The sequence below is a fragment of the Camarhynchus parvulus genome, chromosome 13 (assembly GCF_901933205.1).
Source record: "Camarhynchus parvulus chromosome 13, STF_HiC, whole genome shotgun sequence".
NCBI classification, from domain to species: Eukaryota; Metazoa; Chordata; class Aves; order Passeriformes; family Thraupidae; genus Camarhynchus; species Camarhynchus parvulus.
Genome location: NC_044583.1, coordinates 4,183,387 through 4,209,059, shown reverse-complemented (window position 1 = coordinate 4,209,059; position 25,673 = coordinate 4,183,387). Strand labels below are relative to the sequence as shown.

Below are 25,673 nucleotides of genomic sequence, written 5' to 3'. Positions count from 1 at the left end.
TCTTACACAGGGAACAGAGCACTTAACAATGTCAACATCATTTTCTGAGTGCACTGTAGCTACAAATTATTGATCATTCATAAAACATGAGGCAAATGTTTGTGATTAGGTCCCCAAGCCTGATGGGCTGTACTTACACAAATACAACCCCACCCCAAGCCTGCAGTGCTGCATCTGAAACTCTTGCAGAATTAAAAAGGATCCCACTACAGTTGCCTCCAAAGCTCCTGAGACCTCACAGGGACTCAAATGGCCAGGAAGCTCCAGATGGCAGAAACCATGTGAAACAAATGCAGAACAAATTGCCTGGGTTGGTTGGGTTCCCTAAATTAGCTTGATCCAGACAATAAAACCTTACTAAAAGCAAACAGTTAAACGAGACATTAGCTATGGGTCCATAGGGTTAAAACTTTAAATAACTTCAGAAGGATCCATTTTGAAGATTATCAGCAGGTATCTGACACATTATTCTCTTTCCAAAACACTGCTTTTATTAGATGTATACAATGCACTGTGCCAGAATTGTCAGCAGAATTATACAGCTACATTTAAATGACTGATCTATATGTTTGCTAATTTATTCTCCTCTCTAAACCAATGATGATCACCAGAAGCTGCCATTGTCCATATCTCGTAATATTATTTTCCTTTGACTATCTGAAACAACCCCACCACAGCTGGAGGCACACAATACATTTGAGAGACAAAACCAAAATGCTGAATGTCATAATCATCTCCAACAATAAGCATACATGGGAATAAACTCTGGGACAGAATTCCTGTCAGTCTCTGAGTGAAAGACTAAGACATGTAGCCTTAAAAACCCACTGAAATGTCAGCCTAGGGGTCTTCATCTGTCAGTGTGGTTTAACTATGCCTGTCCATCCAACAGGGAACTCCTTCAGTTTCGTTAAATTCACATTAAAAAAGTGATTTCTACTACTGCAGTACATAAATACAAAAACTCATCCCTCCCTCCTTCCTTCCAATCCAAGGCTTCATGTATTCTAACAAGCAACTCAGACTTACATTTTCCTGAGGTTGGGCAATTTCTTGAAGAGTCCAACAGCTTCCAAAACAGAAATATCATTGTCATTGAGACGCCTGAGAGGAACAAACAGAGAGCTATTTAGTGCTTCCCAGATGTCTGTAGATACATCCCTGTGACATTCAGGGCTGCCGCACAGAGAACCATGACCTTTGTGAAGCAAGGCACTCTCTGCCATCTCCCCCAGACTCCTACAGGTAACAGAGTTTAGCTTTGAAGGAAAAGGGACATAGAGGAGTATTTACACTGAAAGCTTAGGATACACTTAAAGAGTGTAATGCCAAAGGACAGTGTCAGAGCCCCTTCATCTCCCAGTGCATGGGATAAGGAATTATTGAGCTAATCCATTGCAGACAAACCTCCTGTGCGTGACTGAACCTCTGTGGGGCATCCTGCTACACCAGGCACGCAACTGGGGATGGGGCCATGTAACCAGAAGGGCTCTGATTTCAGCTCCTTTCCTATAAAAGTCTGCTGATCTTCAAAATGAATGTGAAGGCCACTGTCTTGGCAGGCTTGGGATGTAAAATTCATTCTCTGATTGCACATAGCTCCATTTGCTATGCAGAGTTTTTGCTGTGTTTCTGGATGTCTCTCATATTTTTTCTTGACTTCAGATCAATAATTTTTATGAGGTTTTCAATAGAATGAGTACAATAAATACAACACTAACTCAAAAAAAGAAAATTCTGTTTGAATGGGCCACTAATGCAATAAAAGAACCAGAACTTTCAGTTGCTAAGCAATAAAAATGTTTTTTCATACTCAAATGTCTTGAAGTTGCATTAGTTTAATAAGACCTGCTCCACCCGAGTAGCAGGCAATGCTGAGATGCAATGAGCTCCTAATCACAGATTCCCTCAAATGGTTAAAACCATTTCTTAAATGGTGCAAAGGCAGAGGACTCCAGGGTAGACTGGACAGGAAGGACACAGCTTGGGCTTGGCCAGCATTGGAGGAGGACACAGGGCTGGTGCTAAGAAAATGAAATAAAATTCGCTTTCCCATTTTCACACAGCGATAAAAGTAGGAGGTGCCTTTAACAATCTGAGTTGCTTTTACAGCCTTTAAAAATTAGAAAAACCAACAAGTGCAGCTGAAGAGGCCTGTCAGAGGCACACTCACAGGTCAGTGGTGTACTCAGGGAGGTGAGTGGGCAGCCGGGTGAGTTTCTGGTTGGAGCAGTCCACCACTGTCCCCTCACAGCGACACTTCTCGGGACACACAAGGTCCATGAAGCACTTCCCAGTGAATTTACTTCTGTAATCCTCTGAGCCTGCAATAAAAGGAAAATATATTCCAGCAAACTGTTGTTGAGAACTGCAGTGACCAGAGGTACCACGGAATCCACCCTCAGCATTGCCTCCTGTCATACCCCAGCTCCTGCACACACTTCTAACACTTGCCAAGGACTTGTGCTCAGCAATTTTTAAAATTACTCCCAAGGCTTGTCCCTGGTTTTTCACTCTCCCCTTAACAGAATAATTCCTTGTCCAACAAGCCTACCTGTTAAGGTATTTTCCAGCAAAGTCACCTTTTTCCCATTTGGAATTTAGTCCAGCAACAAGGAAAAGGCATCTCATGAAAGAATTCAAATGACAAAAGACTTTTAAAGATATCATTTGAAAGTCCCAAATGTTCAGACCTCAGCTATTAGAGCTGTTTTTCAGAGCATTCTTTTATTAGACAACCTTGTCAACTTTCCAACAATTAGATATCTTTATTAACTATGTTAAACAAACAGCAAAGGAAAGTAATAGCAGTTTAAATCATTTTCATTTTAATTAAGAAATGGGTAGAGCATACTTAGTGAGAAGCACTCCCTGATGTACCATTATACTGTGATTGCCAGACCTCTCTGACTGGGTTTTTGACCCATTCTAATGAAATGCTTTTCCAATTAGGCTCAGTGAACTAATCTGTCCTTTTCAGGTTTGGTTTTTCTCGTTTAATAGCAGCAGGTTGGAAACTCGATCTCAGTGCTTCAAGGAACCAGGAGGATTAATAAATGTGTGTAAGCAAAGTGCTGCCAAACCCCCACCATGCAATTCCTGCCCACTCACTTCGTATTTCATAATGGAAGCACCAGAACCATTGCAGGAGCCCTGTGCAAGGCCCAGGGATTGTAATTACCAAGAAGCATTTTTCAAGGTTTCTAAATTTTTAAAAGTCAATTACAAGGCTTTCTCAGAGAGAGGAACTGAGCAAATGTTTTAAGAACCCATAAACATCAACAAAAACTTAAACCCAAGCTGAAATTTGCTTATGGAGACTTGATGACATTCATCACCAGCTTCCCCTTCCTGATAAATACAACACTGCCCAGTTTATGACCATGTACTATTTTTGAGAGAAAAAAGACATTTCCTAAGTCCACCATTATTTTAATTTATGTTATGCATTATCTCCACAGGATGATGCAGTGAAAAAAAGCAATTCTGCAGGCAATCTAACACTCTGATCCCACAGCCACACTTTGGTTTAGTTTTGTAATTCCAAGTTGGATTATGGGAACACTGACATACAGATTTGTACCTTGCTACTTCAGTGGTGCTAAATTCTTTGCTGGTTTTTGTGCTTATTATAAATTCTACATCTAAAGTGCAACTTCCCTGACAGCACAGCACTTAAAGTATTAGGACCAGTGGGCATTTTAAAGCATTATAAAAATACAGTCTAAGATCTTCCCCACATCATTATCATTTAAGCACTTATCCTTTTAAAAAAAATCTAACATTTTATTTCCAGTCCTAGACATTCCAAGCTGGGTAGTCAGAATGTTTGGTTGTTTATGATTCCTTGGAAACAATGCCAAAGACAAACAGTTATCAGAACCAGAGTTTATTAAAATTGCTACAATTACAGTACACATTGAATAACCCACACACAATCAGTGATCAGAAAGTGTCTTGGAAATCTCCAACTTAACCCTTGAAGAAGCACTACTAAGTTTCCTAGTAAAAGCTTTTGTTGAAAAAAACAATCACAAACAACGTAAAGTTTCATTGGATAAACATTTATTAAGTAAAATTTTTAGTCTGCTGATGGATACAAGATTCACCTTCCCATGTGGAAAAAGGGATGGGAGAGTGGAATTCTTTATGAAGGAGAAAAAGCAGTGTATAACATAGGAGGGTGAAAAATAAATGTTTGGTTTTCTCTCAAGCTTTCTGGTCGAACAAATAAAGAATTTTATCACACTTTGAGTTGGATCCCACCCTCCTGATGGTGAGGCACACAGCCTTCCACACTGCAGCAGCTCTCAGAAGTTGATGCTGCCTGGGCACCTGCCCACAGCTACCACCATTGAAACAGGGGAAAGGCCTCAGCTCAGCAGGAGAGGAAGGGAGCAAACATCACCTTCACACTTTTTGTTCCTTCTCTCTCTTTCTTTTTGGTTTTTTTCATTTTTCTTTTTGACTTTAAACAAGAGTTACTCAGGTAATCACTGAGTCAGAAGTAATCAACAGCCTGTATGTGCTCAGCAAGTACTCAGCCATCTCTTAGCCTAAGAGACAGCAGGAATCACCTGCCAAAGACTAGATAAAATGTACTGTTTGACCTGAGCCTCGAGATCACTTGGACAGGTGGCTGCTCTATTAAGATATTCCCATCTGGGATAGCAATGTGAAATGCAGCCATCTGCTTGCAGAGCTGTTTAAGCACATATATCCATTCCTCCCGACTGCCAGGCTCTGAGAGAACACAACAGGACTCAGGAAGCACAGCTCACCACCACAGGCATGGAATACTCCTTGTGCACTATAAAATCATCCATGGAAAGCCACAGAGAAGAGATGCAGGACAGAACATGACCTGAGAGTCTCTAGCAATTCCCCAAATTAGGAAGAATTAAAGCTTGCTGTAAAACAAGTAGCCAAGGCAACAGCAAGGCCTCTGTGTAACTGAGGGCAGTTGTAGTTATTTGATTTGTTAGTTACTCTGATAACATTTTTATTTCACAACCAATGTGACACTACTATCAGGTACTGTGATTTCTTATTATCATAAAACAAACACACCATGGCATTCTACAGAACAGCAGCACTGAGATAAAGAAACATCACATTTCCAAGTGCTCAAACATTCTATGTGCCTTTCTGATACCCACATGGAGAATCAGGCAACAGAGAGAAATACCTTTTTGTTCTCCCCTTCTTTTAAAGCATTGTTTAGAAAACCTGATTTCAGTTTTTAAAACTTAGCTTCATCCAAAGGACTTAAAAGGAGTTCTGGAGGATCTGTTCTGCTACAAATCAGACTGTCTCAAAAGTGACCTGACACATTCATTCTAGAAAATGATCCAGCTGCCTCAAATTTGGCACCAAAATTATGATCATTGACATCAGTTGGTCCAAAACTTGAATGAAAGACCCAGGAATCTCAAAAGTTCTTCATACAACCACGAGATCACAATTGTCATAGGGAATAAGAAAGAAGTGCATTTTTTGGTCATAATTTCACATTGCTAATGTTAATTTTTCTTAGTAACTACAGATAAAATCTAAGAATCCTGCATGTCCTTCTTTTGACAGCTCCACAATAGAGATGCGACAAATTTGCAAGACAAGGAAATATTTCAATGTAAGAAAAATTCTGTATGAGACTCAAAGTCCTTTATGAATAGGTGTCATTATCTCTGTGTTGGGGGGAGGTAGGCAGAAGTATTTTGAAGATCTTGTCAAAGCTGTCAAAGCTAAAATGGCCCATTTGGATTTGCTGACTCAGCTTTGCCCTCTGGAATTATTGGGTAGTGGTGTTCCCAAACAGGCCATGTTAGCCATGCCATTTTCAAGAGATGAAAACAATGCTTTGCAGACTATTCTGAAGTTTTTTTTTTTTGCATTACATTTGTTCACAATGCAATGCCAGCACATTAAGAGCAGGTCCAAAGTTACACTGAGTTGCAGGTGTCTTGTTGCAGAAATGGCATCCAAAGTGTACCTCAAGTAGAGGGATTCACTGGACAGCTCAAACAGACAGATTCAGCTTACATTATACACAGGGTATGGAGACAAAAGCGATTTTTAATCTCCGTAGGTGTGGCTGGAATCACCCTTGAGTATTATCAACCAACAGAATGCCTGACTCCTTCATTGTGAGAGCAGTTAAACAGACTAATTACTTAGAAATACATAGAAATGCAGTAATTCTAATTACTTAGAAATGGTTATTCTGCATGCAAGCCCTGTGGAAAGTCTGTGCAAACACCTCTGTGTCTCCCCGGGAGCCTGGTTAGCAACACTTCTCCAGTTCCACCGTGCCGAGAGGGAAAGGGAAAGGGAATCTCTCACCTTTTGATGCTTCTGCCCCAGCAGAAGTATCCAGGCATGCCATGCTGCAGGGAGTATGCAGCCTTCCATGGTGCTTGACAGAACCATGTTCCATTTGTATTGTTCTACCACATGGTTAGATCAAGCACAAAGGAAAACCCCACGGACAGCCAGAGTCAGAGTTAGGCAGCGCCAAAGAGAGAGGAGCGTTCAGAGGAAGCAGCATGGAGAAGCACAAGCTGAAGGTTCACGGAGAGCTGCTCTCCACTCCACCCATGCAAAAAGGTGCTGGATACAAGAGGTCATCCTTTATGCTACTGCAGGAACACCCTGGAGCACAATTGGGGTTAGCGAACACGAACAGAGCCCGGGCAAGTTCAGAGACAGAGCTGCCACGACAGAAAACACCACCAGAGAAGTGCTCATTGCTCCTTCCAGAGAGCACCTGCAGCTCCCACCACACACTGAGTGCCCAATCTACCCTGCTTTTTATTACTTACTCTCTCCTGGTATCTCTTTTCAGTAAAAATGCCATTTAGGTTTGCTCCATTTATTTAAATGCAACTGTAGAAATACCACAGCCCATATTAATAACAGCAGATTCTGAGCTGATGGCCAAGCTCTGGCCTCAAATGCTCCCCGAGTGCCCTTTGAGCCTGATTTCAGCTCCCAGAGGCCCCTCACGCTGGTGGCACTTACACTGACAATCTGGAATTGCCACTGCTTTTCTTTTCTTCTTTTTTTGGTTTCCTCTGCACCTTCCAGCAGAGCAGCACACACATGCTACTGCAGACACAGACAGCATTTTTTTGTTCTGTTTCTGAGCACATTTGTTGGGTTTTGTACATCACTCTCTGATGGAAGCTGAGCGTTCTCTATTTCCGACATCCTGAGTTATTTCAAACAGCTTTGCTCTTGTAACTCATTCCTGCAATTCTGACATATAAAGCAGAACATTCAGTTCAGGCTTGACTGCTCCCACTGGAATAAAGCTCTCCCTGACTCCACTGCCTGCAGAACTGTGCCAGTGGACAATGATTTTGAAAGTCACATCTCAAATGCTCTTGCAGGATTCCCAGATGAGAGAGAGAGTGGCTGTCCTGTGCAACTGCTCACAGAGTTCTGCTGGACTTCAGGGAAGGTCAGTGCTGGTGCTTTTAAATACAAATCACTTCCCTTAGTAAGGGGTTTGCCCAAAGAACAAAGTCAGCACCAAGCAGATTATTCATTACCTACATGGAGAACAAGGCAAGTGCTTGAGCAGAGATGACAGATAATACAGCAGGGGTCTGTGCTTCCCCACTTTGCCATGACCCAGCTCTGCTGTGCAGAAAAGCCAACACTGAGTTACTTGGGAACTTCAGGAAATAAATCAGTACAGTGTTAACTTAGCCACCCCACACTGAGGGCTTGGTTCAGCAATGAAAGTAAGGAAATTTGATTTTCCAATCTAAGAAATAAACTGAAATAAACTGAAGCAGTTTTTTAGGGGAACCTAACACAAATCTTCAATCTTCACAAGCTGCCAAACTAGCCAGAGTCTGAATTGATAAAAACATTAGATTATTAATTTTCTTCTGTGACGCATGCAATGTGGCACAAAACCACATTAATTTTCTCACCTGATTAATTCAAAGTATGCATAACCCTGGAATCCACACCTCATTTACTTAGAAATTATATCTATAACTAGCATCCCTGCCAATAATTTTGTATGGCTTCAGTGACGAAGGATGTAGAATCCTATATCCTTATTCCTACACTGCTTTAATAAAGAAGAAATTCTGGCCTGGGCTCTTCAAACAAATTAATCCACAGTACTCTGTTAAACAATGACAAGTAACAGTTCATATCTTCCAAAGACTTTTATATTATATACTGATTTACAGTATTAAGTGGGATATCTGTAATAAACTCAGTAATTTCAGTGTCAATGAACTCTTTCAGTCCTACCAGAAACAAATGCAGTCTGAGCTCTGCAAACACCTTCCTGAGAAACCCATGAGAATATTTTGAACAAGTCTCTATTCCTTTGCTGCACTAATTAAACACCACTTACAATAACTGCCCAAACTAATCATCAACTGCAATGAATGAGAGGTACCAGCACACAAAGAAATCTGTCAAAATCCTAATTTATGTCCCTAGAATATAGGAGAGCAGAAATACCAGGAAAGCACACTATTTTATAAATTACATTTAAATAAATTCCATAAGCCTTTGGATGTAGATAAGATCATCCTGCAAAATGTCTGCAAGAAAGAAGCTGAAAAGTGAAATACATCTCCATCTATGTGCCAGCTTCCATGAAAACCCCTCCCTTCAGATACTTTACACACAAGCAGCATTGTTTGGTTTGCTTTGGTGTTCATTCACTTCTTGTAATCCACATTCTGTTAATCAGTCACTGAACCTGCAGTTTGTAAAGAAGTTATACACAGGGCCCTATTTTAACTGTCCCATCAGGCTGCAACACCTCAGGGGACTGCTGCAGTCTCAGAACAGTCAGATGAAATATTTGCTGTCCAGCTGCAGCACCAACACCCTTGCACTGGTTTTAGCTGGTGAACTCTCTTCATGGCAGCATCTCCCATTATTTTCTGTATCCCACTCAAGTGACCACCACACACACAAGAAGTGCTGCCTTGGCACCCTTGGTGTGGCTCAGCTTAACCTCAACACATGGAATGGCAATGTCAGAGGAGAGCAAACTTTGTCCCAGTGTAATTTCTGAGGTTAAAAGAGCAATCAATCTCTCAGCTTTCTGACATGGTTAATTGTCACAGACATATTTTATGAAAAATCCTTTCCTTAGGATTTTTTCTCCTGAGAAGCTGAGAGGCCTCAGGAACAAAATGTAAACAATGGTTATCTGCAGCTGTGGAATGCAACAGGTGCATCTGTGATTGGTCTCATGTGGTTGTTTCTAATTAATGGCCAATCACAGTCCAGCTGGCTCAGACTCTCTGGTCAGTCACAAGATTTTATTACCATTCCATTTTCCTTTCTATTCCTTGCTAGCCTTTTGATGAAATCCTTCTCTCTATTCTTTTAGTATAGTCTTAGTATATGATTTTCTTTTAATATAATATCTATCATAAAATAATAAATCAGCCTTCTGAAACATGGAGTCAAGATTCTTGTCTCTTCCCTTGTCCTGGGACCCCTGTGAACACCACCACAATTAATTAAGAGGACAATTCAGATCTCAAGGGAGGAATCTGCACAGCCCTGCACTCTGCCTGCACGGGGAATCCAGGATAACTGTGATATTTGGATGCCTGTGGATGCATCTGTGACTCAAGAGTCATCCTCCCTCTTCCCAGTGCCTCTCCTGTAATTGCAAATAAGGATGTTGGTGGGTAACAAAGCTGTTCAGATATTTTGCTTTTTTGAAGACTACTTCAACTCAAAAATAAAATGAGGCAGAGCCTAAAATAAACTTCCTAACTGAAACACGTCAGTTTACTTTCTTATTAAGAACCATACTCTCTGCCAAACAGACCCACCTGGTTTATGTTAAGCTTATGCTTCCTCGAGTGAAATGCTTTCCATTCTTTCCCCCACTGCAGAGCCAGAACCCTCCACCACCATGCTCTGCACAGGCTAATGGAGGCTCAGAGTAACTGCCACAAATTTTAACACAAAGATCTGACCTGCTGTCAAAGATGAGCAGAAAAGGGAGGGCTATAATCAGTATCCAGTACAGTTAAATTAATTTAACAACAGCAACACTTGCACAGGGAACCCAGCTCCATTACTGTTAGTCATAGCAGCTGCATTGTGCTCTCTAATGACTTCAGCTTCAGGAAGAATTCATGCAAACCAAAGCCCAAATATACTCAGTTTCAGTGTACCATGAAAAATTCATAGTCCTAATTACAAATTCAGGGTAGCATTTAATCTGCAGGTGATTTACTGGTGTTAAACAACCTTCCATTCAGATAAGAATAATTCTTATGCACCACAAACATATCCTCAGCTTTGCTACATTCAGAGGGTTTCTGAAGGTAGTTCTGCTGAGTCTTTGTGTCTTTCAGAGGGAAAAAAGGGGTACAACACAGAATTTAACTGAATAAAACCAAAACATACAGAAAACCCCCAAACTAAACCAAACCAAACTGCAGACAGAAATCTGAATGCAGTTTCTCAAATCATAACCAGTGTTTTCTATCCCTTTCACTCCCAGCAGGGCAAAGCCATGGTGGGAAAAATGCTGGAGCTTGGCCTCAGATGAGATTTTCCCACTAAACTGAGCAGTTCTGGAGCACCCAGGGCAAACCCAGAGGCTCTCAGGGCTTGGGGCTTGCTCAGGAGATGCTGGGGCCCCAAAATCCTGGGCAGGATCATCACAGCCCCAAAAACATGTCCCTGCAGCACTGCAACAAGGCAGGCAGGAGCAGGTGGAGACCTGGGCTTTCCATCAAACAGAAAATGCAGGAGCATGAGCCCATGGTCTGAAAATGACTATTTGCTTATTAAAAATGAAAGGAATTTGCAAAGTTGTCATCAGAGTGATTGGCAAATTATGGGAACAACTGCAGAGTGTTTCCATCAGATAAATTATGTAAGATCTGGGTTAAATTCACCTGCCTTTCATGACTTTTAAACGCTGGTTGAGGAATAGCAGTGCATTGCAGCTTTCAGTTTGAGAGCTCAAAGATCTTGAATAGTGTTTACACACCACTAGGAGCAGAGCAAGGGATAACCCAAGGAGTCCAAGGGACACAAAATGTGTGAACTGCCACAGACAGAAAGTCCTGACATGCAGCCTGTGCTCCCCTGACTCCATCCAGGGCAGTTCTGTGCTTCTAAAGGTGCAACAATGCAGAGAAGAGAGGAGGAAATTGGAGGTGATTACAAGAAACAGCAAGTCTGTTCCAAGCAGACAGGCAACCCGAGGAAGGTGAGCGTGTGTGAAGACAGAGACTGGAAAAGAACATAAAGAATTAGAAGAAAAGCTGCAATTAGTGAGAAGAGGCTTCATCAAATGCCTTCGAAATTATGAGTGAACAAAAAGCAGCTACATTTCCATGTAATAATTGTGAATAACACGAGAGAAATTACACTAGCCCTAAATATGCCATTTTTGGACCCAAACGTACCCAAAAAGGCTGCCTTTGCTTTGGGTTGGGTTAACAAGAAGTAGTGTCCAAAAAGGACAGAATAATGCTGGCAGATGGTTCATTTTCCTCCTCCTGTTCTCCCCTGTCCTTTTGATTGTATAGCGCTGTCTGGAACTGAAGTAACTCATTAAAGGCAGTTAGACACAATGTATGCAGGAGGAAGCAATAAGACAGGCTCACTTCAGAGTATTTCCAATAGCAATCTTCTTGATAAAAGTCTTATTTCTAAGAATTAGAAGATAAAGAGCTTTTGCGATGTGATGTTTGTAGAAACACATTGCTTTGATCATTATCAGAGATAGTTTGTGTCAGTACAGCAGGTGGAACTTTCATCGCTTTTGAAATGCACAATATACTGAAAAATGCAAACATATCACAGGGAGAAATAGATATACATCTGAATGCAAAGGCAATTCTTTCCAAAAGCTATTTCATACACAGTGTCACACAGCAATCAAGGAACCTGCCAAGTCTTGAAGTGACAATAAGCTACCACAGAGACAACACAATCTGCTCATGGATTCATTTCCCTTACTCCTAAAGCCCAGTGTTGCCTTAGAAAACAAAACTGCTCTGTAGTGAACTTAATCAAATGCTTCTGGGCAGGATATTTGTGTTGATCTTTTTCCCCCTTATTCATATTAAGAATAGGAGCCTCCAGTGACCTCAGGCTGCCAAGTCCATTGGATCCTTAGGTGGTCAGAGTGGGCAGACGTAGCCAAAAAGAAAATGATCATCAGAATTTCACTGCTGCCACTAAAAATGACAGTATTTCCCTCTTCTAAACAGAAGAGAGAGAGAATTAGACACAGCCTGTACTTATGATTTCCCTTTCAAGAAAACATCTCAGATTTTTAGTCTCAGATTGTACAGCTGTGGGGAGACAGCTGGGCAAGGGGGAGATTTGTTATTATTGTGGCGCACTGCATCAAATGGAAAGCTAAAAATCAGAGAAAATAGTATCTATTGCAATCTGAAGTTTAAACATATTTGATGGTATATTCAAAAGCTTTGCCTGTGTCACAGCCCTGGGCAAAAATATGTCCTGTTCCCTGCTGTTCCTTCATTTCATGCTATAATGCTTCCAATTCTCCTTTTAAAAAGAATTATGCACATTATCTACCTGTTGCACAGAAGCTCCTTCCTATGGCCACTCATAACCTTTGCAGATGTTGCTCCATTGTCATCAGTAAAAGCTCGAGTCATTAGGTTCTGTGGGGAAATAGCATCTGGGAAAAGTGCCTCAATTGAAAGAACTGGTCAGCTGAGAAAAGAAGGTGAGTACTTCAGGCTGGATGCTATTGAACAGGATGGTGGGGACCTGGGAAGAAAACTGAAGGAAAGAGTGTGCAGAAGGAAGTTTTGTAGATCTGTCTTCACAGTTTCATCTAATTATCAAATACAGTTCTACTTAGCCCATCTGCTTCTGTGTCCTCTTGACATTTCCTTCTTGATGCTCCTCTGCCACTTCAGGCTGATGAAACTTCAAACATCTCAGCTTTTCTCCCCTGTTCCTGCTAGCCACTCCTCTCTTCTGTTCTGAGAGAAAAAGCACTTCCCTTTCTTCCCTTAATTTACTGAACAGTCACTTTTTTTTCCCCTCATAAAAGGTCCTTTCTGACAGTTCCCTTTATGATCACAGAATCATAGAATGGTTTGGATTGGAAGGGACCTTAAAGATCATCCAGTTCCTCCTCCTGCCATGGGCAGGGACACCTCCCACTGTCCCAGGCTGCTCCAAGCCCTGTCCAGCCTGGCCTTGGGAACTGCCAGGGATCCAGGGGCAGCCACAGCTTCCCTGGGCAACCTGACTCAGGGCCTTACCACCCTCCCAGGGAAAAATTTCTCCCCAAATCTAATCCAAATCAACCATCTTATAGTTTAAAGCTATTCCCCCTTGTCCTATCACTACGTGCCCTTGTCAAAAGGAATGTGGAAGACACACAGACCACTGCAGGACAACCTCAGAATTTTATGACTTTAAAACTGTCCTGCCCTGATGTCAAAGTATTGTATTATATATATACTATAAGCTCTCCTAGGCTTAACTACTCCTGGGTGTGATCCTGACACTGCCTGAGTAGCTCTGCTCCCACAGAGCCCAAACTTTCTGTGCATCCTCATCTCTTCTCAAAGGTCAAAGACTGTGTGAGGATAAAATCCCTCACATTTCTTCCTTACCCAGCCCCTCACATTCCCTGTGTTTTCCCCTCAAAAAACAACTTTCTGACCACTTACATGTACTAGATATATTACACAGACTACATGAAAATAGAAGGCTCCTGAAGAAAGAACTTTTTGAGAAAGAGATGCACATTTACAAAAAATTTAAAATGAAAAATTATTTTCCCATACACCGAGCAGGAGATGTAAAAACTAGAACAGAGAATTCCAAAGACAGTGAGGACACAGACAAGTTACTAAGCCTTGCCATCCCAGCGGGATTGTGTCATCCCTGGGTGACACAAAGCACTGCCCAATGCTCTAAAAGAAAATTCATACCTCATGGACATTTCTGCAGAGAGACGTGCTGTGTTAGATTCTGGGATAAAACATATTCCTCAAAATGAAATCATGGAAAATTCCTGCTAAATGCCAAGCCTGAAGCAGCCATGATTCAAAGGGACAAGTTGAGCAGAACAGGTGCCAAGGATGTCTGTTCCCTGGATTGATTTACAAGCTAAGATTTTCTAAACCATTAGATGTTCCCTGTCTCATGTGAGCAGACAGCAAGTTGAGTTCAATGTATCTCATCACCATCTGGAAACTCTACAGGCAAGGATGTCTTGTCTATTGAGCTTTTGAACAGCATTAGTTTTCATCCAGCTGAAATCTTTGTTCTGAAGCTGCTCAATCCCTGCTCTCCTCCTCCATAAGTCAGGTTTACGCTTTTTCCATGTGGTTTTGATATAGATGTAGAGCTGGAGACCCAGGGAAAAACAGCCTAATGCCTCAAGGAAAGGACCCCCAAGATAAGAACTCACACAAAATACTATTCTCAGCATCACCAGGTACTGAGTTCTGCACTTCTTAGCTATGACCCCTCCTAAATGGCGTCAGCTGGTGTTTGCCTTCTCCCATCTCCTGTACTTTTGTTCAAAGCATGCATGCACACACATAACATTAATTCCTCTAGCCCATTAATAAAAGCAGAAGAAAATAACAATGGCAAATTGGGTACAGGTTTATACAGATCTGTTTCTGCAGGCTGCTTTCTTGTCTAAGTTATATTTATGCATTTTCATTTCCAGTTTATTTAAATATGAATATTACTGGCTAATTACATTGTTACTATGATGGACACAATCCAAAAAACTAGATAAAATATGTCATAATTTCAGGCCTGATTATAAATGTTGTAGCTTGAGTCACAAGGGATTGAAGACCTTAACAAGCCTGCCCAAGAGAAGCTGACTGCAAATGAAGTTATCTTTATTTTCTTTCCCCCATAAAGGGAAGGTTTAGCTCGGCATGTTGCTCACAGTGATGCACAAAGCACAACGGCTTGTTTTGGGCTGCTGCCACTCAGCTTCATGCTGCATCCCCATCTAGAGCCATTCATCTTTTACCACCAGGAACACAATTAATCATGTTGCTTTTCAGAGGAAAAAAAGAAAAATCATAGTAATTTTCATAGAAAACACTGCAAGGTACTCCATCAATAACAGTCATTTTCCTCCTCAGTACACACTAATGGATTTGCTTACTGAAACCTGCTTGTCTTTACAGTACACAAAAATGCAATAATCCAAAATAAATATAACCAATATAACCAGTAGGAAAAACACATGAAGAAGCAGTCATTGCTTAGTTGTGATGTGTAAGGCAGGAAATATCCTTTTACTGACAGCTGAACCATAAATAAAGAACAGATAGGATTAAGAAAATGCTGTTTATGTTATTTTGGAGGTTAATTTCAGGTGGAAACATTTTTCTGTTTCATTCACAACACAAAACCTTTGCCTAAATTATTATGCACTTTCTGATTCAAAGCTTGCTGAAACCAAAGATCTTACCAACTTTGATGGCAATTTTACTGTAGTTAGTGAGTGTTACTTATGGATGTAAGGAAAATGAAAGTATGAGAGCACGTGCATCAATGCCATTCCCTCACCCCAGATTCACTCCCATCCCAGCTCAGAAATGCTCTCTGCCAGTTGGACGAAAACCTCTCATACTGTTCTCAGCCTTTTAGGTGTGGGAACTGAACTTGAGCTCAGCTCTCATTAGGTCAGTAAGAGCTCTGCTTGAATACAACTGACAATTTTGTCAAAATATAACATTTCCCACATGGATGCATATATATTGCCATTGTTTTAAATATTTCATAATTTAGTATTTTTTTACAAATATACATCACAAGCTTTTATCTTTTTTCTTTAAGAGAAGACAGCTATAGACTGCTTTTTTTTTCTTTTCCCTTTTTTTTTTTTTTTTTTAATCCATAAGGTAATTGCCTTTCTGTCGAACTAACCGAATTTGCCCAAATTCAATTTCCAAAGCTGCTCCCTAATATCCATTACAGCAAACACTGCGGGGCAGATTGGATTAGCGGGCTCTCTGGACCCGCTCCTCCCCGCACGGGGAGCGCAGCAGAGGCTGGATAAATGAATTATTACCTGAGCAGCGGAACTTCTTGCTCTTGATCTGGCTGATGCGTTTGTTGGCAAGGCGACGGGGATTGCTGCAGCGCGCGCCGCTCGTCTCGATGGGATTGTCCTGCAGGTAATCAGCCAGCCACTTCAGATGGCAGTCGCACACAAATGGGTTCTGAGCTAAATGGCTGCGAGAAGGATGGCATGTTTAATCACCACTGACCTGTGACACCCCGCTTCTGCATTGGTTTTTTTTTTTAGTTTTTTTGGTTTTTTTCACCGAAGCTGAAGAGTGGAGTAATTGAATCGGCTCCTGAGGAAAAAAAAAACAACCATCCCAGGCCCAGCAGAAGCCACATGGAGCCTCACGTGAATGGGGGAATTCTGTGAGTGCTCCCATCTGCAGTGAGTCCTCCACAGAGGAAACAAAAATTAAGACAGCAAAGCCCCCTTTAAAGGACACAGACCTGCTGCTGTCTCCCAAATGCGAGAACTCCGTGAGCGCTCACATCTTCAGCAAGTCTTCACACAGAGGAACCAAAAATTAAGACAACAAAGCCCCCTTTAAGGGACACAGACCTGTCTCCCAAATGGGAGAATTCCATGAGCCCTCACAATTTCAGCAAGTCCTCCACAGAGGAACCAAAAATTAAGACAGCAAAGCCCCGTTTAAGGGACACAGACCTGCTGCTGTCTCCCAAGTCCCACAGTTTCTCCTGAGAGCTTAACAAGTGCTGCCTCTTGAAATAAATACACCCTACCTGAAGATCATTTTGCATCCTGGTTTAAAAGAAATTTTATCAGCAAGCTCAAAATGTGAATTAGTAAAGCACCTTGGATCTTTGGGCAAAGGCAGAAGTGGTCCAGAATCTTTTCACAAGAGTGAAATTAATATTTGCACATGCTCATAATTTCTAATAGTACTTCCTTCATCTGTATTTTTTTCCTGAAGCAAAAGGTTTTAATTTAAAGACTGAAATGTTTAGGCAAGGTACAACTGCACTCTATCCTCCACCAAAACTTGCTCAACTTGTTTCCTATGAAATTGGAAATAGGTATCATAGCACTGATTTTAACTGGGCATTTCGACTTTGGTAACAGAAATCTGCTGGAGCATCTCAGAGAGAAAGTGTTTTTCTGCTGCTGTTCTGATTTATTTTGCTTGACAGAGCTGAGCACTGTATCAGAAGAGTTTGCCAGGTCTTTCCCAGAGCCAGGCTCTAATCTCAGTTCAGCTAACTTGCATCAGTCCCTCTGACCTCCAAGGGAGCAGGACCCAGCTCTCCAATAACTGCAAAGACAGGTTAAGAAAAGACAGATGTTTCAATTTGGTTTGGACAGAGGTATAAAGTTATAGCCTCACAAGACCTCTCTCCCTCTGTTGCTGTTTTCCACTTGTAGAAACTTATTTTCTGTTTGCAGTTATATTTATGAACTGCCACTGAACAAAATAGGTGTAAAATGCAACAAGGCAATGGCTGTTCAGGACTGGGAAGGGAGAGCACACAGAGTAGAAAGGGCCTGAAGAAACTCAAGATTCCTCTTGCAGTAGAGCCATTCCTGCTGTGAAAGGCCCAAAGAATCACACAGAGACAGAATTTGGGTCTGGTTTTGCAGGTCTAGAAAAGTACAGAAGATAGCAATCACTTGGAGTATTAAAAATGGGAGAATGAATCAAAACTTCAGGACAAAATCTCTTGGTGTGAAGCAACAAGTCCATTTTAAGCAAGGGCCACCAGCAGAACCCTATGGAAACCAGTGGGAGATCTTCACACCTGAGGGCTATAAACATCAAAAAGCCTGTTGTTTAACCTGACAAACCTTACATACGTCTGTGAAAGAACCCTCTCTGTGGCCCCAGCTCATGTGTGAACAAACACAGCAAGCTGCAGCAGCAGAAACCATTGTGGACCTGTGGGGGCAGAACTGGGGGTGCTGTACATGGTTATTCCAATGCCTTAATGGTTTGCAGCAATACATACTGGCCAAATATCTGTTGGAAATTCAGGTTATGTTTGTGGCAGCTTGAGGACGTGACAGAAACTCTACTGCAAGAAATCACTGCTGTCAGTTCATTTGTATACAATTTAAAACATTTCTACAACTAATTCAGCCAGTGCATTCCCAGTATTAAAATATATCAATGTGCATTTGCATACAAAAATTGCAGTACTATAGTGTGTGTGCACAGATACTGCAGTATGTATATATATACACACTCAATGATATTTTAATACTGGAATATCAGGCTGCCAACTCCAGCTCTGAAGGAGTACTATTTACCTTATTATCTTATTACTCACAGCTTTAGGATGAGACCTTCTTCTACAAAATATTGAATCATTTCTGTATTTTTGCTTCTGGTGCCTATTCTAATGCCTCCAAATTCAGAACTGTTTAGTGGATTTTCTTAATGGATCAAATAATACAACATATCATTCCCCTTAAGTGGAATGTCAGCTGAAATGTGGTTACAGAAGTCACGAACTGCACAGCAGGGCTCAGACCCAGGCAGGAGAGATGCCAACTCATTGGCTCATTAAAAACTGCTAGGCAATGATCCTAATAGAAAGTGCTGTTCATATCTTATCCAGAGTCAAATGCACACATTATCTCCCCAACAAACAGCCTGAGCTTCACAGAGCCCTGACATTTCTGTCACTAAGGGCAGGCTGTGTCGATCCTGCCCTCGCTGAACTGATGCAACACTTCTTCTTCTTGCTCCTTGTCTCTCAGTGAGGAAAGGAGGGGCTGCTACATGGATGTCTCTTCCAAATTGTCTTAATGTCAGACGAAAAGACAGGCAACATTTTTGGTGGGGAAGGAGAGAGCTGTCATTTGTGCTCTGGCTGCATACTCACAGAGTCTGGATCGATCGCAGAGGTGCAAAGAGCCCCTTGCTGATGGTCTGCAGTTTGTTGTCATAAAGAGATAACAGTTTGAGATTATGCAGACCTTGGAACGTGTTTACCCTCAGGCAGTTGATCTTGTTGGCATTGAGAAGCCTGGAAACAGAGAAAAGGTTTAGAATTCATTAATCTTGTAACAATCAAATAAAGACAGACTGGACTTCGGGGTTAAATCTAAAAAAAAAATATTAACCTAGCCATCAAAGCTAAACCCCATGTAAAAGCTTCATTTGCCTGTTAACATTTCAAAGGTGAAAAACTCACAGTGAACAAGAGTGCTCTCATAGCTGGGGAATATACAGACATATAACAGGGCTAGCCATCTTAAAATACTGAAAAGCTGGGGGGTGTGGGGGGTTATATGCCTAGCCCTCTCCCAGTTTACTCAAAATCCTACACAAATATTTAAGGAAGCCTTCAGCTTAATATACACAGGAATAAAAATTACTCCCCACCTTGCTATTCCATGCATACACAGCTCAAAATGAGAAGAACCCTTATTTTTCAATTTTCTCTACCAGCAGCTGTCTTAAGTCTAACTGAAATTCTGGGAGTTTGAAATCTTTTGATAAGGAATGTAGGGTTAATTTGATAGGGGAAGATTAAAAAGACGTTTCTCCTGGGAGACAGAAAGAGGGAAGTGTAAGGTCTGGGCTAAAACTTAAAAAGGAAACCCAGTTCACACCCAAGGAGAGCCAGGTAGGGGCCCAGGCTGCCACAGGAGCTGTGTGCTCAGTCCCTGTCCTTGGAGGTTTTCAAAGTGACACCCAATAAAGCCCTGAGCAACCTGCTCTGACCTGATAAGATGGCTCTGCTTTAAGCAAGGATTCCCCAGACTATTGCCAAGTGATCACTCAAGGTCCCTTCCAGCCTCTACTGTCCCACAATTCTATGAATTCCAGTCACACCAGAGTCCTGTGTAGTTGTGGAAAAGCAGCACAAAGGCAATTTAAATACTATTAAAAAAAAAAAACAACATATATTTTACAACTACACAGCAACCAGCTGGTGGGACTAATCAGTTCAGCAAGAAAATCTTGGACAGTACTTGTGCAAGTTTTCTTAGCTCATCCATGCAGAGTTCTGCCCCATGTCATAAGTATATACAATCCCAACAACAAGCTGCATCTCCTGCTGAGACAATCAAACACAAGAACACTTAATTTGTCACTGTCATCTGCATAGGTGGTATCCTGCACTTAGAAGGGAAATAGGCAGGAAATTACCTATTTACTTAGCAAAGCCAAAATCCACATCTTTTGACTACTACCAAGAACTACTGAGAAAAATGGTAAACTGCAAACAGTATATGTTGTTAACTCAGTCCTCTGAGCTCAAAATTCTTCCCTTGTCAATGAATTTAAAGGAGCAAATATTGCATCAACGTGGCTCTCTGCGAGGCAGCACACTAATGCAAAAACAGAAGACAAATAGGCAAAAAGGAAAATATATCCTCTATTTCTCAGCAAGCAAATGCATCATTTTAAGGACACCTCTAACAGCAGCACAGGGACCTTCTATTCTCAACAAACTGCATAGACACCACTAAAGACAAGAGGACAGCCACTCAGGAAGAAATAGAAGCTTGCTAGCTGCATGTGATACTTCTCTTTTCTCCAAAAAGTAGTTCAGAAAATGCTTCCTCTGCCTTTACACTCCTGAAACCTCTGGAGCATCACAAGCTCATTACAGTTCTCTGCTCCCACTGTTGTTTTGGCAGAGCCATTGCTGCAGCCAAAAGCGACAGTGTTTGTGACACACAGGCAGCCTTGGGCAGCATGGGGAGCTCCAGGAGAGCAGGAATGCTTTGGAAGGAGAGGGCTCCAAAGGAAAGCTCCCCTTCCCAGCCTACAGGAAAGTCAGTATCAATTTACCCCAATTTCCTCCTTTATATGTTGTGGAAAATGAAGTTTGACATTAGTTAAGACAAAATCCCATAGAAGGCAATGATGGATAAATGAGGTTACATTTTTGCATGAACTAATAGCTAAAACAATTTTATGAAATCATAAGCAGCACTAGTATGACCCCTCTGGAATCTGTATTTCCATGACACCTAATCCACACTCCTGCTGGCTCCCCCAAAAGTAAAAGGGTAATTTTCCCATTGGGCCACAGGAACAGCTCCTCCTCCTTCGCTCCAGCAGCAAATGCCATCTCCTCCTGCTGCTTCTGACAGCCACTTGTAAACCAGAGCAAAGCAACCTCCTCCTCTCAGATCTCACACATCATGCATTTCTCTTTCCAGCTCATAGAGAATCTTAGCCATAAAGAATGGCTCAGCAAGGCAGTGGGATGCAGAACCAGGTACTGAATTTTGAACAGTATCCCTAGACATGCTCTTAGGCGTTACAAATCCTTTGGCTTCTACCCCCTGTCCTTTTGCACTGGTGCCACTCTGATTTTAGGGAATGCACACCAGCTTGGTTTGGCTGTTCCTGTCTCATGACAAAAGTCATCATCTAACTCACAGTAAGTAGGAGGGAAATGACCCAGGAACAAAACTGTAAAACAAGTATGTACTTCCATTTATTTTGCTAGGTGCTATTTTTTTTCCATTATTATAGTAATGGTTTAGGTTTCAAGCAGTACTTGTAACAAGGTATAAAGCAAAAATGAAAGCAGTCTCAGCAATAAGAGAATTTACAACTGGACTACAATTGTATTTCCACATGTGGGTAACCAGGATGTCTTCTTGGGGTGCCTCAGAAGTGCCAGCAGCTCTGCTCTGGGCAGATGCTGTTCCCTCCTGTGCAAAGATCAGGCACAAAGTCTACATTAGTGATCCATCCCTCTGAAAAAAACCCTCTGAGCAAAACTGACCTGAACTGCAGTGAATACACTGGATCCAGACACTCTCCCATTAGTTTCAACAAAACATGAATAAACCTCATGCTGGAAAATAGAATTTACAAAGTGACGAAGTTCCTGGCATGAATTTTTGATGACTCTGTTCATGGTGATATAATCTGTAATGTTTATTTAGAGCCAAACACTGAAAACGAGAGAAACTGATCCTCTATACAGCCACAAATACAGAGGCACACACTCCTCTTCAAGCATCAGAGTAACCTGGAACAGAAGAGTGCTTGTGCAGACTGTTCAGAAGCGGGAATTCAGGTCCTAAACAGCTTTTCTGAGGTGCCAAGACCTATTCTGTGTATCACAGACAGTCTGCTCAACAGGAATACAGGTGTGGCCATAGGAGGTGGATGGTGAGGCACATTAATGACTTATTTCTGCTCAGAATCAGTGAGAAACTGGGGGGAGAAAAGAAACGGAGGAAGCAGAATACATCATCCCTAAAAATTTTTCCCTCCTACTTACTGTGAGTTAGATGATGATTTTTGGCCAGAATCATTCAGGTTCACATTCCTTTCAAAACTCTCAGTTATTTTAAAATATCTGCTATGAATATTCCCCTCTATACATCTCAGTCTTTTATTTAATCTTTCTTCATTATCCCAGCTCCACTAATGGCATCTAATTTTTAATTAAGTATACAAGGCAGGCCTCACGTGGAGTTAAAAGTGGTTTTAAGAGGTTTTTTAAACTAACACAAAGGCAGATGAGAAAAGCATATTCCAGGAAGCAGAATCTTCCTTGAACACTGAACCAGGCCATAAAACATACCAAGGGTTCCTTTATTGGACTTACACCAGGAGAAGGAACAACATTAAAAGTGGAGTTCTATTTTTGCAGGAATTACCCAGTATTTATTTTTGCAGCAATTCATGGTGAAAGTAAATTCCACTAATTCTCCTATTTTGTTATCAGCTTGACTGGATGAGATTTACACACGGCCTCCAGATGTGGGGCACCATTCAAAATATTCAAGTAGAAATAAAACCGCCTGCTGCCCAGAGGGATGATGGATTATTAACTCAAGTCTCCATTTTCATCCCTCTGGAGATGTAAAAAACATGAAGAAACCTCTCACAAGCCTTGGACCACCACAGATTGAGGGAGAATGGTTAAAAACCTTGTGGTTTGCACACCATTGCAACAACGAGCTGAGCAGAGCACTATTACAATTCCATGAACCCATTTCCTGAAAAAAAGTGGATTTGTCCACACACATTGAAATAATAACGTGTTTCAGCTAAGCCCTTGAAATGAATGTGCACTGAATTGGCTCTGTAATTGTATCAGCTGCTCATAAGCACCATCTGCATAATTAAGATGGTCCCATAATTGAATTATATGCCCAAGCACAGCTTCAAGTGATTAACATTTAAATAACATTCTGAACTCCAAACCCAAAATGACTGAAAAAATTGTTTTTTAAGAGCAAATGGGAATGTTTATATGGCTTTTACCCTCTGCCATGTTTGTGTTTTTATCTCAGTGAGGTCAAGTAATCAAACTATCAGGAAATAACCACAAAACTGGGAGAATCAACAGCAGCCTGACAACCTTACACGTGCCAGGGACTGCAGGCTGGCCTCTGGTGCTCCAGGATAGAGCAGGAACCATCCTAAATACAGCAGTGAGCCTAAAGGAAAGTGTCAGGGAGAAAAGCTGCACCAAGGCACTGAAAAGCTTCTCTTCCTTTTTCACCAGCTTTGTGTTTTGACAGCAACGACAACACGATGAGAATGAAAATGTTTGGCATCCCATGAACTGGCTGGCACATCCCACATGCCAGACTCCACTGGGGAAAATGAGAATTCACCAGAAAAAACAGATGTAAGAGGCACAGGAGACTTGTAAGGGAGAGGAGAACTGGGTAACAGTTTTGCCTGGCTAACAGCAGAATACAAATTGAACAGGCATGACCTTTATAGAATATCAATAGTTGCAGGCTTCACCTACATGCAGAGGCACTATAAGGCAGCAAAGAAAGAATTCTCAGCAGAAAGCTTTCCTTAGAATATACAATATCTGTTACAAGAAGTTCAAAAAAATTTAGCATGCATTTTTCAGAATTTTCTCTTGAAATTTATAGGGAATCAAGTGTCATCCTTGATTTAATACAATTTTTCACAGGAGAATACAGCAATATCCAGTCAAGCACTTGGTCATCCCAGCAGCCAGTGATAAGCAACATCTAAAGACAGAATTGTGTGTGCCCCTGCCTAGTTATTGGCAAAATAATCATATTAAGTTTCAGGAACGTTTTAAGATGGCCTGGACTGTCAGGGAGCATTTTGATTGTCTCTCATTGTGTCGAGATATTTAAACATCTACTAAAATTTACATTTGCTAATGTGATGACTGACCACTGAAGAGCCTGTCAGTGCTTCAGTTGATAATAACCAGCATGAAATCATCATCATGCTTGCTTAACCAGCTTCAAATGCTTCTCCATGTTCAGGAAACTGGATGATGGTGATGACAAATTTATTCACAGTAAATTAAAATGGAAAAGTCGCAAGCTGATAATGAGTCAAGAAGGAAACACAGAGCACAATCTGACATTGTTGTTGTGGTGGGAATTTAGAAAGGGATTTCAGAAATTCCTTTTCTAAACCAAAAATCTCCAGCTCTGGTTGAACACCACCCACAAAACAATCCTGTGGTACTTCTGTTACTACCTGGAGAATCAGAAACACGTGTTGTCACAGCACCCAGACTTGTGCTATTTGAAATTCAACAGTGTCTAACTTCTGCCTGCAGGTAAGATCACAGCTGATTGGAGATAACCACATGACAATTCAGATGCACAATGGAGCAAACACATTTTCACAGCTTTTGGGGCTGGGTTTGTGTGCAGTAACAGCGAGGAGAGCTGCTGTCAGGAGAGGCCAGCTCAGAGCATCAGAGGCTGCTGCTCACACTGACACGGGGATGAGCAGTGCTTTGGGAGGCTGCATGCAGCCAGGCCACACCAGCGACACAGGAAAGGCAGATGCTGCTGCAGCACTCTGTCATTAGTGCTTGACTGTAATTGCATTTCTGAGTCTGGCAGATGCTGCTTCCTCACTTTTAACAGCGGCTATTGAGTTTAGCAACATTATCACAATAGCAACCTAAATGCAGAAATCTGAAGGAAAAAAAAAGCTTGGGGCAAATGGCTGGAAAGCAATTCTAAAGCTATTAAACAGGTCTGTGCAGAGAGCATTCTGTGCTGGACTGGAAAGATGAGGGTGGCATAGTCTCTATGCTGTAGCCAGAAATATTTTGAGTAATCAAGAGAAAAGCTCATATGCCATTTTGTTAAGAATTTAGATTCACAGATCCCAGAAATGACACAGGTTGCATAGAACCTCCAGGTCATCTGGTCTGAAACCCACTCAAAGCGTGACTCATTCATGCACAGCTAATGCATTTCACCAGATCACAGGGTAATTCAGAATTCCAGGAAGCTCCAGTGGTTGTTTGTCCTGATAGGCTGCCAAAAGAGGATGAGATACCAGGTCAGATTGGGTTTTATCCAGTCTGGATAAAGTCTGGTCTTTAAAACCTTGAAGGACAGAGGATGCACAGCTTTCTGGGCAGCCTACTCCAACTACCTGACATCATTGTGAAAATGTTTTCCCCTTAAATCAGTCACAAGGGCTCTTTTTTTACTGCCTGTTGTCTATTCTCCATGGGAAAAATTAAGAACTCAACAGAATAAGATTTTATACATCACTTAAAGCCCAGATCACCATGGGGAAGAGGAGAATACTGTGCTATTAGACTTGTAAATGGAAAACTGCACTTCCTTTATTCTGACATTTCTGTACTGTTTACATAACTGGTTAATATATTTATGTATACAACAGTGCAATGTATAC

At 41.5% G+C, this 25,673-nt stretch overlaps 1 protein-coding gene across 3 annotated transcripts in view; it reads right to left on the bottom strand.

Annotated features, from left to right (window-relative positions):
- SLIT3 (slit guidance ligand 3) overlaps positions 1-25,673 on the bottom strand; it is a 482,483-nt gene that overhangs the window by 117,423 nt on the left and 339,387 nt on the right. For all 3 annotated transcript variants that reach the window (XM_030957781.1, XM_030957783.1, XM_030957784.1), the window contains 4 exons: positions 18,904-19,047; positions 16,067-16,230; positions 2,174-2,324; positions 1,030-1,104 (listed from right to left, as the gene is read on the bottom strand). In XM_030957781.1, the coding sequence (XP_030813641.1) occupies positions 1,030-1,104; positions 2,174-2,324; positions 16,067-16,230; positions 18,904-19,047 (534 nt within the window). The remainder of the gene's footprint in view (positions 1-1,029; positions 1,105-2,173; positions 2,325-16,066; positions 16,231-18,903; positions 19,048-25,673) is intronic.